Source organism: Chaetomium globosum, genomic scaffold, assembly GCF_000143365.1.
Source record: "Chaetomium globosum CBS 148.51 scaffold_3 genomic scaffold, whole genome shotgun sequence".
NCBI lineage: Eukaryota > Fungi > Ascomycota > Sordariomycetes > Sordariales > Chaetomiaceae > Chaetomium > Chaetomium globosum.
The window spans coordinates 590,596-602,938 of record NT_165978.1 but is presented as its reverse complement, the minus strand read 5'-3'; the positions used below and the strand labels follow the sequence as shown (position 1 = coordinate 602,938).

Genomic DNA, 12,343 nt, shown 5'->3' with positions numbered 1-12,343 from the left:
AATAATGCAACGAGACGACGGGGCAATCCACAGCCCAACATGGGCTCCTCGACCCAACTAGTCGAACCACAACACCTAGCAAGCAACAATCCTATTCGACTACTTCGTGCGGCAAAAGACGTCGAGCAATACGATACAATCGCAACCTGAACTCAGCACATCCTGGTTTCACGAGCGGTGGTCGAAGGGCACCACTTCGTCCGGCCCCAATTACAACGCAATCGCCAAGAGTCCCGATCCCAGGTCAACTGTCAGCGAGCCAAGCGGCATCAGGTCGGGCACCCCCAGCGCATCTGGCGATACGGCGCAGCGGTCGAGGTCGCGTTCAACCAGCCCGGCCAAAACGACCACCGCGCTTAACGGTCTCGACAAGCCCGTGCGCTTTCCGGTTATAGCGGATAACCCGTTAGTCCAGCTACCGGTTGATGTGCAAAGCTTATACAAACATATCCGGAATATCACCGTGCACTACGAGGCGTTCATACCTCTTTCAATCCAAAAAGATATTGACAGTGCCGCCGGCCGCCGCCATAGAAAGACATGGTTCTACCATGACGCGGGAATGCCCGAGGTGGACACCCACCCGTTGCACAGCGATGCCGCTCAGGCCACGGGAGACGACAACCACGACGATGATAGCGACAATGACTACGGCGATGATGACAATGAGACGCCGTCTGGGGCGTCGTACTCAGAGCGGCGGCAACGGCGTCAGCCAAGCCCGCGCATGACCGCTCTTGCCGAGTTGGATATGCTCGTCGACCTCATCGCCGCCGCGAACAGCTGCCGCGTGCTCGGCCGGCATGAGGCGACGTGGAACATGGAGGTACACAGCCCGCTATTCCGTCTTGCCCTCGACCGGCCAGACTGCGCCCACGTGCTTGTTGAGGCTGTCACTCACGCGTCCATCGCACCACCGTTCATCCCGCCGTGGAAACTCGCACTGAACAGGACGGAAGCCCGCGAGACGGTTGACTCTGAGAGACTTGACTTTGCCCTGGCGTTGTTCGTGGATCCGGGCATTCCGTGTGACCAGCACCGTCGGCCCGGGCGACAGCGGGAGGCGGACCCGACCCTGGCAGAGGCGATCCGTGAGGCCGTGGCGAACATGCCTATATCCATGGGCGTGAATCAACTGGCGTACACGCCACTGCGGCACTCTCCCATCGCGGTCGGGGTCGAGACCAAGACGGGCATGAGCAATCTTGAGGAAGGACGGCGACAACTTGGTGTTTGCACGGCGGCCTGGCACCGGCGGATACTTGCGCTAATGGCGCAGAAGACTCATATGGCGGGGAAGAAGATCGTAAAATTGTCATTGCTACTTATTATAGAGCACGAGTGGAGGTTAAGTTTCGCCGTTGATGTAGGGGATGCGATTGTATGTGTTCCGCTACTGCCCCCCCTTCCCCCATCTCTGCTCTTCTTCCCCCATCTCTGCTCTTCTTCCCCCATCTCTGCTCTTCTTCCCCCATCTCTGCTCTTCTTCCCCCATCTCTGCCCTGCTGTTCTCGTTGTACTGCGGACTAACAACGCAACCACCATCAGGATATCGTTACCGACATGCACATAGGCAACACTAGGACTGTCGCTGGTATGTATATGATTATTGCGGTTCTACGGCAGCTCGCGGGGTGGATGGCTGGGGATTTCCATAAGTGGATCAGTATGTTATTTGCTCCAACTTCCACGTCTACTTGACGATACGCCACGAGCTTAACTCTGACTCGGTATTGGTACACTGTTGGAATGTCGTAGAGTTGAATGTAACGTTTTAGCGCATTCGTAGTAAACACCTCGTTGCTGCCGCCGGATACAATAAGCTACCCGGTGGTTAGTTGAGCCAAGATCACGGAAGAGAGGTGGAGTTGAGTCCAGCTCACTTGACCACGGGGTACGCCAGACCGTACTACCTTCCCTCATCACGAACTCTCTGTGTCCTGTCTAGGGTAACATCCAGAGCCTGAGTTGAGGTCGGGTATTCTGATCCCCACTCAACACTTTTGTTCATGCCTCGCTTGCAATTCTAACCAAGTCTGACAGGCTTCTCATAGTTACCCTTGTGGGCATGGATTCAAGCAAAGTCTGAAAGTTGAGTTGTGAAATTCTTGGTTGTTTTGTGTTTCGTTTCATCCAGTCCTGGCGAGAGTGGAGTGGCCAGCCTGTTTCATTAACAATCTCCCACCGCCATCATGCGGAATTTTTGTAAGGGTCTTGGGAGGCCTGGACCTCTCCGGCCGGCTGTTTCGTCTCGTTAGTGAGATCCGTGACCAGCGACCAATTGACGGATCTTTGTCATCCCAAAGGTCGCAACCGAGGTAACCTCAAGTTAGTTACCACAAATGCAAACTCCTTTGGTTTGGTTTCTCGCCACAACATGTATATTGGTAACTCTTGTGTTGTTTCGTTGGATTTCTTCCCCTCATTCAGCATCAGCGCTAGCCATGCCGCGCGCTCTCAACGCCTGTCAGATGCTTGACCAGTCGGTTGAGCTTGAAACGCCCCTTGCCATCAAATCGGCTCGCTTCTTCGGCCTTGGACTGCTGAGTGGTCAGTTTTTTGGGGCGTCCCCTGTGCTCACTCAGGGGCGGCTGCGGGGCGGGAGTGGAATGCCAGTTTTGGAGTGGACCCCGGTCAGGGGAAAACCTCAAAGTGCTGTGGAACAAGTTGAGCTTCGATACGAGATCGGATCCGGGTCAAAGAAGTTTCGGAGAGTCCGAGAGAGTGTTGGGTTGAGGGACAGCATACGCATACAGGTACATGTGGTGCATGAGCTGCGAATAGGGACACTGTTAGTTATTGGCATGTTGATATAGTGTACGTCAACGTTGAATGCAGGGCCAAACAACCGAGAATCGCGAGCTTGCACAAGTGTATCTTGACCAGCCGGACCAGGGTAAACACAAAAAGATCGGCAGCGCCAAGGGGGCTGTGTTCTCGCTCCCGACCGGCCCTTGCAGCCGACCAGGGCAGGCGCGCCACCCTGGACGAGAATAATTCCTCCATCGGGACCGATTTCAAGACCTGCTTCCCAGGCCCATCACGACGATCTCCTTTCCCTCTCTTTCCCTCGTCAACTTCCTTTATCTGCATCTAACTGTCCTTGCGACGCCGACACTCTTTCCTGCGCAATTTTGCGATCTTCCATCTTTCGAATTCTCCCACGCTCCTTCCTCCTAACGAGGCCACTATTCACCAGTTTTCCAAGCGGTTCCTGTTTGCTTCAGTGACGCAATTGCCAACTTCGCCAAGTCGCATCCTACCAACGATCACAACTTCAAAACTTCCCGTATCACATCGCCATGCGTCCCACCACAGCACTTATCGCCGGCGCCCTCGCCTCGGGTGCATCCGCTGAGAACTACCTCGGCTTCAACTCCGGCGCTACCCTCGCCGACCGCTCGGCCAAGTTCAAGAAGGACTGGCTCGCTGAGTTCACGACGGCACAGGGCCTTCAGAAGGCACCTGGCAAGTTCAACGCCGTGCGCCTCTACACAAACATCCAGGCCTACTCGCAGGATGACCCGATCCAGGCATTCGAGGCCGCTATGGAGACCGACACCAAGATTCTGCTCGGTATTTGGACCTCGGGCACCGACAGCATCGAGAAGGAGCTTAGCGCGCTGAAGAAGGCCATCGACAAGCACGGCAAGAAATTTACCGATCTCGTCATTGGCATGTCGATTGGCAGCGAGGATCTCTACCGTGATTCCGAGACGGGCGTCATCAACAAGGCTGGTATCGGTGCCGGCCCAGATGTCGTGGTCAAGTTCATCAACGAGTACAAGAAGGCGGTCTCGAACACTCCACTGAAGAGCGTCCCCATTGGGCATGTCGACACCTGGGATGCCTGGACGAACAGCACCAACAAGGTCGTCATTGACGCCGTCGACTGGGTCGGTGTTGACGAGTACCCCTACTACGAGACCGGCAAGGGCAACGACATCAAGAACTCGGGCAAGCTATTTGACCGCGCCTTCGACGCTGTCGCCGGCGCCGTCGGCAGCAAGCCCATCTGGGTCACCGAGACTGGCTGGCCCGCCACCGGTCCCGATTGGGACCAGGCCGTCGCGAGCACCGAGAACGCCAAGTACTACTGGCAAGAGATCGGCTGCCGCAAGCTCTTCAACAAGGTCCCCACCTTCTGGTACAACCTCCGTGACTCGAACCCGGACAACGAGATGAAGTTTGCTATCACCAACAACCTCTCCAAGACGCCGCTTTTCGACCTGACCTGCCCCACCAAGTTCGACACCCCGTCCTCGACCCCCAGCACCGGTGCTTCCTCTACCGGCGTCTCTTCTCCCGGTAGCTCGTCCACCGGCGGTGCTGACAGCACTGAAGGGTCTGGCAGCAACAGCGGCAACAGCGGCACCGGCACCAGCGATGACAACAGCACCGGCTCTGGGGCTGAGGCGGCCACCAGCCCTAGCCCGAGCGACAACGGCGCCTTTGTGGGCAAGAGTCTCTCCGGCGTCGCCGTCGTCGGCCTCGCTCTCGTTGCCGGTGTCTTCACCTTCTTCTAAGGTGCTTAATGGGCGAGGATAGGGTTGTGTGTGTGTTGTATGTACACGGATATCGATACCATTGTTGGGGGTAACGCATGTATGCGGATTTTTGGCTTTTTTCTTGTCCTCTTCCTTCGTTTGCCGGGTTGCATCCCGACAGCTGGATCTGAGGGGTTCTCGGTGTATGGGATACTATTAGATACAGGGCACATCATAGACGAGAGCAACTGTTTTGGTTTTGTCCAGTGCCATGTCTTTTTGCTTTGTTATGTGTTGTGAGCTTGTTTCTGGCTAAGTGCATGCATCCATCCTACAAATCGAGGTCGTTGTGCGCGAGGCCAGCCTACTTTAGCCCCCCTTGATGCTAAATTTGACCGGTGCATTGAGCCATACTTGTTCAAGCCTTAGCCGTATGGGGCAAAGTATCTGCTGTGACCATGGTTGAAGATGATGGGAAACTGCCAATGATTGGCACAGCCCGTGCAGCGAGCAGTGAGCACCTGAGATGTATGTCGGACGCCGGGCGTTCTACAAGTTCCTTGCCGACCAACCCCAGGTTCGGACATGTACGAGAGGTTCTAGAAAGGGTTCGTAGTCTCGAATTTCCCGCTTTATAGGGGTCATCGTCGTTGGGCTTATCAATGACAATTCACGCACGTTGATGACGACACCCCGGAGCTGTCAGTTCGGCCTGATCAGAGGTTGCCCCACTTCCGACCCGGTCCCGCCGGCTCCCCGGGTCCCGAACCGGAACCCACTCCGTCCTACGACTCTTGCCGCCGGGTTTCGGTACCGTTGATCTTACTATGTTCGTACCGTGGCGTTCTAACGGTTGCAGCTGGGCGCCCAGGGGATAATCAACGGTGAGCCTCTTATTTTTAGTTGCATAACAAACGCAACGTTTTGGCGATGCGAGAGTCATCTCGACGCTGGGTGTGTGGATTGGTTTGCATAAATGTTGTTGACTCGTGGAACCTGCTACGTCATGATCAACGTCGCCATCCACAGTCTCCTTACCGTGTGTATAAGTATACCCTACAAGTGTGACCGCGACTATTTGCTTCCACTTCCCCAGACTCCTCCAAACAGATCAATAACTCGTGTGAACGAACCCACTTACATTGAACTGATCCCACCCACTAAACGAAACTCTTATTTCCAACAACAACAACCACAACACCAACACCAAAACCAACGCCCCCAAGATCAAGATCAAGTAACGACAACCCCCCCCAAAAAACCACCAACACCACCAAACAAATTTCGCCTCAGCCACCACCAAAATGCCAAGCCAACCCCCATCCACACACCACCTCCCGCACCCGCACCCGCACCCGCCCCTCACCAAGCCCAGCCCGATGCGCAACCTCTCCGAGTATGCCGTCGCCGACACCCCCGGCACGGCCGGGCCCGAGTACGCTGCGACTGGTGGCGGTGCTGGTGGTGGAGGTGGGGGTGGTGGGGGTGACTACCTGCAGTGTCGGTTTGTGCCGATTTGTAGTCCTGTTTCGACGCCGGGGGTTGGGGGTGTTGGGGCGCAGGGGGTGCAGGGGGTGCAGGGGACGGGGGGTGGTGGTGGTGGTGGTGCTGCTGCTGCTGGTTGGGGAGGGGATGTGGATGCGGGGGCGGATGGGGATGGGGATGCTGATGTTGGGGTGGATATGCAGAGGGAGATGGGGGTGCGGAGGGATCCCGAGGGGAAGGGAGCGGGAGGAGGTGCTGAGGGTGGGACGGTGCGTGCCCGGGCCCGGCGCGGGAGTATGAGTGTCGGTGGTGACGGTGGAGGGTCGGGGGTGGTGAGGCCCGGGATGAGGAGGGAAAGCCCGGGGGGATTTCATGGGCGTGGGAGGGGTGAGGTGACGCTTGGGGCTGGGGAGGCAGATTTGGAGAGGTGAGTTCTGTTTCGTTTCGGTTTTTTTTTTTTTTTCCCTTCTTCGGGAAATTATCATGGGCGGCGTGCTGACAACCGAGACAGGAAAAAACAGCAGCAGGCGGCGGCGAGAAAACAGGCCATGGATGCACAAAAGAGAGGGGGATGTTGATGGACGGGGGGCGGCTGGGCCAAGTGGAAGGCAGCCGAGGGCTGAGATCAACTAAACTATATCATCGCACGTACCCCGGGGAGGGTCCATTCTTGGGATCCCGGCGTGTATCAACTGGGCGGAGCATATCAGCATGGGAATAGATGGGTACTATATTAGAGCTAAGAACGGATATCTAGACACATCAGGAGTATCTATATGACTTTTTCCACTTCCAACAACCTTGTACTCATCTATAACCATGGGTTCGGGATACTCTGCTCCAAGACCGTTCCGTTGCCGAATATCGTCCCGTTCCTCAATATCTCAACCCGGCCCAGATGCAGCTCCGCGGGTGGGTTATCCACAGTTGTCCCGTTCGCAAAGATGATGCCATTCCATGTCGTTTCCTGACTCTCCCTCACAGTAACCTCCCCCCTCCTGAGCAACGGCGTCCGCCGCTTGTTGACATTACAGTTCTCACTCGCCATGTACAGATTCATACCCACGGCCAGGGTATATATCTCTGCACTCAGCCGGTCCCACGCCCACTGATCGCGCTGCTGCACCCCAATGTAATCCACCAACAACACATTCGGCCAGTGTTCCGGGTCCATCCCATTGACGCCCGCCCAGTACAGCGACGGGTTCGTGGGCTGGATGGCAAAGTTCTGCAGCGAATATGCCGTCGAAGCCAGGGCGTCAGGCGTGACAAGCCACTGCGCGACCATGAGGTTGCCAAAGTCCGACGCCCCACCGCGCGTGGCTGAGCGCCAGTTGTTGACCTGGTCCGGCGCCATGTCGCTCGCTTGCATCTTGTTCGACCAGTGGTCACTGATGCCCATGCGGCCAATGTCGTAGATGCCGTCGGCCGGTGACTCGCGGGGCACGCCGCCGTCGAGGTGGCCGTTAAGGAGCGGGATCACGCAGCCCTTGCCTTCGTTCTGGTCCATGAAGTAGGAGGCCTTTTGGTTTTGGAAGCCCGTGCTGGTGTCGAGGTTGAGGCAGCGGTTGTTGATGCCGCGCAGCTTGGAGAAGAAGTCGTTGACGAGGGCTGTGTCCCACATAATGGGGCCGCGGTCCGGAAACTCGTACCGTCCGATGAGGTAGCGGACGGTGAAGAAGATGATCTCGCCCGGGTTTTCGCTTGTGAAGCGGTTAATCTCGCTGATGACTTCGTCGAGGGACTCGCCTGTGTTGCCAATGGCGAGCGTGCCTAGGTCGTCGTTGACGTGCATCACCCAGAAGCCGTTGTTCTTTGCGGCGTTGTCGTTGGGGTGGACGGACCCAACGCGGAGGTCGAACCAACGGGAACCGGCGCGGAGCTGGTCGTAGATGTTGATCCCTTGGTTTTGAGTGTTTGATTCGCTGCCAATGCTGGTGATCTTGTCTGTGATTTTGCTCATACCCGCGTCGTGCGTGCCCGGCATGATGAGATGCCGAACTAGGCGGTCCCCGATTACGTCGTAGATCTTCCGCATCCAGTTACCGGGCCCATGCCGGAGCGACGCTTGAAATCCAAAGCGGTTGCTGCCCGTAATGACGAGAGAGACGGCGGTGTCTCCTCCGGGGAAGACATATTCTCGTTGACCAAGGCCCATGCCGCTGAGGTCAAGCACCACTCTCCGAGGGTTTGAGCCGGAAAAGGACTTGACTCGCAGCGCAAACTTCTTGTCAGTGCCATCGAGGTGGTAATATGCTTCGCCAGCGTCGTCTATGGTGGACCACGTCCCTCGGTACTGAACTACGTTTTGACGAGCCCGGCCCTGGGGAACGTCGCCGAAGTCGAAGGTGTTCATCTGGTAGGAGTGGGTATCCTCCAGTTTGATGCGGTGAGGTGTGAGGTTAACGACAGTGATGTAGAACCTGGTGCTCAGGGCGCCAACCACAGGGTTCAGCTTGTCGTACGGTTGGTGGGTGCCGGCGGGGACCGCCTCGGTGCTGTATGTGCGGTCTTGGGCATTGCACACATCGTCCGCTTGTCCGTTCACCAGCAGCCATGCGGAACTGGCCAGGACGGGCAGAAATCGAAGAGCCCTCATCTTTTACCAACCCCGCGGTGACTGAGAAAAGGAGACAGAGGGTGGTCTAAGGTGGTTTCGACTGGTGTGAAAACCCAGGATGGAGGCAGTCACGGTCGACGGGACACAGCCCCTGATATAGTAAATACCGTAACATACTTTTAGAATTTATTTCCCATGTGGCGCTTTTGCTTGACTCCAATACATCGCAAGAATGTCAAAATCCCCCAGCCGTCTCTTGGCCCGGGAGATACTATTCGGGAAGCTGGCGTAGACACTGGCCAATCGCCGGTCTTCCCGCGACCAAGCCTTGTGCCCCTGACGCCTATTTCCGCCCCTGATGCCGTTGGAGTGGTCCCTCAAGACGGCCGCGAGCCCTCCCTGCTGGGCCAGCTTGGGTCACCAGGCAGCCTCTTGCACACCGTTGGCACCAGCAAGCGCAACGTGCCACGCCCAGTCGACGAAAGCCGAGACATGTCGCATTGTGGGAGTTATTCCTCCAAATTGTGCCCGGTCACCTTCCATTTATCGGTGGCGGCGGTTTCACATGCCCGGGCGGGGTTGAAGTATAGTAGCATTGCCCTTAGTGGTTGCAACGCTTGGGGAAGCAATCGGCCCGCTGGGTTGTTTGCCGGCTTGCCAGCTTCATGCATGATCGAGTCCTTTCCCCACGTTGGTGACCGATGTGCCGGCCAGCCATTCCTTCGGCCACACCCGCTTCCTCCTATGGCGCTTGTACCTGATCGGGAAGAATCTCCGATCTAAATGTACAATCTAGCTCATCTTCAATTGTAGTAGTCCACAACTACAAGCTAGTGGGGTAAGATCTCGGTCTAGTTTTGGGTCTTGAACCCATTCAATGACAATCGGCAGATGATAAACGTGGCTGGACATTCCAAAAGTGAATGAAACTTGTAGTACCGCGGCAAGTTAAATAACACTATTTTCCCGAAGTACATTCCTTGGCTACTAAACTGACAGATGTAACCCCAGATCTCCATATGGAAGACGGGCATTTTCGATCTCGTCGCTTTGAAATGAAAAGGTTATACAACATTGCCGTGTAGAATGAGCATAAAGTAAATTTATGGAGATCAGAAAAGCAGCTGGAATCGCCAGGGCCCGGTATCCAATAGAAAGAGCGCATTTATAGCGGACAAGAGGGTGGTGGTGTGACCTTGACGCGCTCATGGCGTCATCAGACCACTCGGCACCACACCATGGGAAGGGGAATCCAAGACAGAGGGAGCGTCGTTGAGGCGAAACCACATATGACCTCCACATGTGCCCCGTTACCTCAAATGACTCGAGATATCATTGTTTGAATTGACGAAAGCACGGATAGTACTACTTCAGAATTCCTGGCGACACCAAAACTGAATGACTGGTCGGAATCACATCTTATGACCATGCTCACACCACCCTCTGAGTTTCTGAGCGCGTGTCCCAAATTCCGTCTGTTGGTGCTAGGAAACCCGGAGTCAACGAAACGAGAACTCTTTACCAAGATCTTCGGGGTTGATCTCGAGAAGGTTAGTGATACCCCTGACAGTTAGCCCCTATTCGAGCCCGGTAGAGTTAGTTGTACGTCACATGTTTTGGACTCCTCACACTGGTGGCACCAGAAACTCGTCGACGATGCGTTCAGCGCCGGCCACGATATTGAGCAGGAGCTAGACCTGCACGGGCAGAACTCTCGCCTCGCTATTCACACGAACCTCAACGCAGGCGCTGGCGACGACGCCAACTACGAGCGCATCCGAGACTTCTTGAGCTCGCGCGCGACGTCCTCGACGAAGCAAGAGGACCGGATCCACTGCGTATGGTACTGCGTCGCGAGCGAGGAAGGCCGTTCCGTGACAGAACTCGAACAGCGTTTTTTCTTCGGTGGCTTACACTCGGCTTCGCCCTGGGTGCCCCTCATCTTGGTCTTCACAAAGTACGACGAGTTCGTCAGCCAGGTCAAGCTCGATTGGTCTCGTGGCGCACAGGAGCAGGGCCTGTCCAAAGTTGCCGTGTCGCACATTCTGCGGGACTTGTCGTCCAAGAAGTTTGAGAAACACATCGGCCAGAAGTGGGACGAGGTGCTGGGTGGGTCGGTACCGCGGGTGTGCGTGTCCAGTGGCGACGAGGACGACGATGTACGGAGTGACGAAGTGCTCGCCGAAGCGACGCTGGCCGCCTTACGCAACAAGAGCGTCAAGTATGCTTTCGCCGCCGCGCAGAGGAACTCCGCCCTGATCTCAACCCGGTGTAAGCAAACCACCCCTCTTCTCTCCCAACCCCCTCGCAACGTACCACCCACTAACCAACCACCCACCAGTCGCCGCCGACACCGCCGCCACCGACTACTTCGAAGTCGACACGGGCCACGCACGCAAACAGCACGGCACGGCCATCGCCGACATCCTCCCGCACTTCTTCACGCGCGCCATCCAAATCTTCAACCTGCGTGACCCCACCGCCGCACTCACCAGCGACCCCGCCCTGCTCGCCCACATCCTCGAAGCCACCTTCGACGCCTCCCAGCACGGCCTGGTCGCTGAATGCCTCAACACCAACACCACCACCGACGCCGACACCAACCCCACCAGCCTCATCGCCCACCTCACCCCACACGAACGCGCCGTACTCCTCACGCAAACCCTAACCTCGATCCTCCTCTTCCTGCACCGCCTCGCCGACACGCAACAAACCACCACCGCCACCCCATCCGGCCTCACCCGCGCCGCGCTCACCCGCCAACTCACCGAAACGCATTCCGCCCCCACCGAGCGGCGCGCCGTGCTCGAGACGGTGGAGAGCAGCGCGGTCTTCTCATCCTGCACGCTGCACGGGCAGGTGGCGGAGGTGATGGTGCGGGCGGTGCAGGGCGCGGCGCGGGCGCGGGAGGGCTCGACGGGCGGGCGGCGGCACGCGGGGGCGCCGCGCGGGATCGTGGTGGAGGACGACTCGGAGCTGCAGGAGATCTCGCTCAGTTTTGTGAATGACCAGGGCCCCGATGATGTGGTGCTGCCGTCGGGGTTGACGTTGCTGCCGCTGACTTGATTGAGGGTGGGGTTTTGAGGAGGAGGAGGCGCGGGGAGGGGGTTGTGGGTTGGAAGGGGGTGCTAAGTCCAGGTAGGATGTACGTACGGAGGGAGGGAGGCCTGGCGTTCTTTCAACTCACTTGAAGTTGGGGATGTATCATGTAGTGCATTCTTTGGTGGTGTAAGAATTATGGTTGGGGGCCGGCTCCATGGATGTTTCTGTTGTTCATCTCGGCGTGGCAAGTCCAATGACTTGGGGACATCCATCTCGGCGTGGCAAGTCCAATGACTTGGGGACATCGCCGACGCGTGAGTTATGAGATTAAAAAGAGGGTGATGATTCTAGGAGGATTGGGGTTAATTAAAAAGTTAAAAAGAAAAGTCAAAAAGTTACTCTCCCGCCGGGAATTGAACCCGGGTCTCGAGCGATGTCGTTTTGAGGTGACAAGCTCACATACTGACCACTATACTACGGAAGATTTGCTGGTGTGGACACCAGCTGTAGCGAGGGGCTGTGGGAATTGGAGACGGAGCTTTCGTAGATAAATGATCCACATCCCACGCCTTCGATGGTGAGAAGGGGGGCAGCGCTGCTGTGTTTACATCCCGAAAATGCAAATACCGAAAGGGGTATTTTATAGACAATGCCTATAGTTATTGAGCTACTTATTACCTTACCATAGCATCCTTTAAACCTCTCGCAACTTTATTTCCTTCAAACCGTAGTTCTTCGCTTACCACAGTTCTTTATAGGCCCCCAAGGA

General features: G+C 56.5%; 5 protein-coding genes and 1 non-coding gene across 6 annotated transcripts; 4 read left to right on the top strand and 2 right to left on the bottom strand.

Annotated features, from left to right (window-relative positions):
• Positions 1-39: 39 nt before the first annotated feature.
• CHGG_05475 (uncharacterized protein) lies at positions 40-1,764 on the top strand (the record flags this gene model as incomplete). Its single annotated transcript, XM_001221569.1, has 4 exons — positions 40-60; positions 119-1,381; positions 1,574-1,594; positions 1,759-1,764. The coding sequence occupies 4 exons, from the start codon at positions 40-42 to the stop codon at positions 1,762-1,764; spliced, it is 1,311 nt and encodes a 436-aa protein (XP_001221570.1).
• Positions 1,765-2,444: 680 nt separating this feature from the next.
• CHGG_05474 (uncharacterized protein) lies at positions 2,445-4,526 on the top strand (the record flags this gene model as incomplete). Its single annotated transcript, XM_001221568.1, has 3 exons — positions 2,445-2,756; positions 2,839-2,896; positions 3,253-4,526. 3 exons carry the CDS (start codon positions 2,445-2,447, stop codon positions 4,524-4,526), a joined length of 1,644 nt encoding a protein of 547 aa, XP_001221569.1.
• Positions 4,527-5,791: 1,265 nt separating this feature from the next.
• CHGG_05473 (uncharacterized protein) lies at positions 5,792-6,403 on the top strand (the record flags this gene model as incomplete). The annotated part of the gene is made up of 1 exon (XM_001221567.1): positions 5,792-6,403. The coding sequence occupies one exon, from the start codon at positions 5,792-5,794 to the stop codon at positions 6,401-6,403; it is 612 nt and encodes a 203-aa protein (XP_001221568.1).
• Positions 6,404-6,783: 380 nt separating this feature from the next.
• Positions 6,784-8,571, bottom strand: CHGG_05472 (uncharacterized protein; the record flags this gene model as incomplete). The annotated part of the gene is made up of 1 exon (XM_001221566.1): positions 6,784-8,571. The coding sequence occupies one exon, from the start codon at positions 8,569-8,571 to the stop codon at positions 6,784-6,786; it is 1,788 nt and encodes a 595-aa protein (XP_001221567.1).
• A 1,388-nt stretch (positions 8,572-9,959) lies between these two features.
• Positions 9,960-11,598, top strand: CHGG_05471 (uncharacterized protein; the record flags this gene model as incomplete). The annotated part of the gene is made up of 3 exons (XM_001221565.1): positions 9,960-10,082; positions 10,176-10,803; positions 10,874-11,598. 3 exons carry the CDS (start codon positions 9,960-9,962, stop codon positions 11,596-11,598), a joined length of 1,476 nt encoding a protein of 491 aa, XP_001221566.1.
• Positions 11,599-11,972: 374 nt separating this feature from the next.
• CHGG_11358 lies at positions 11,973-12,058 on the bottom strand. The gene has a single exon. It is a non-coding gene; the product is annotated as a tRNA-Asp (tRNA).
• Between the last annotated feature and the right edge of the window lie 285 nt (positions 12,059-12,343).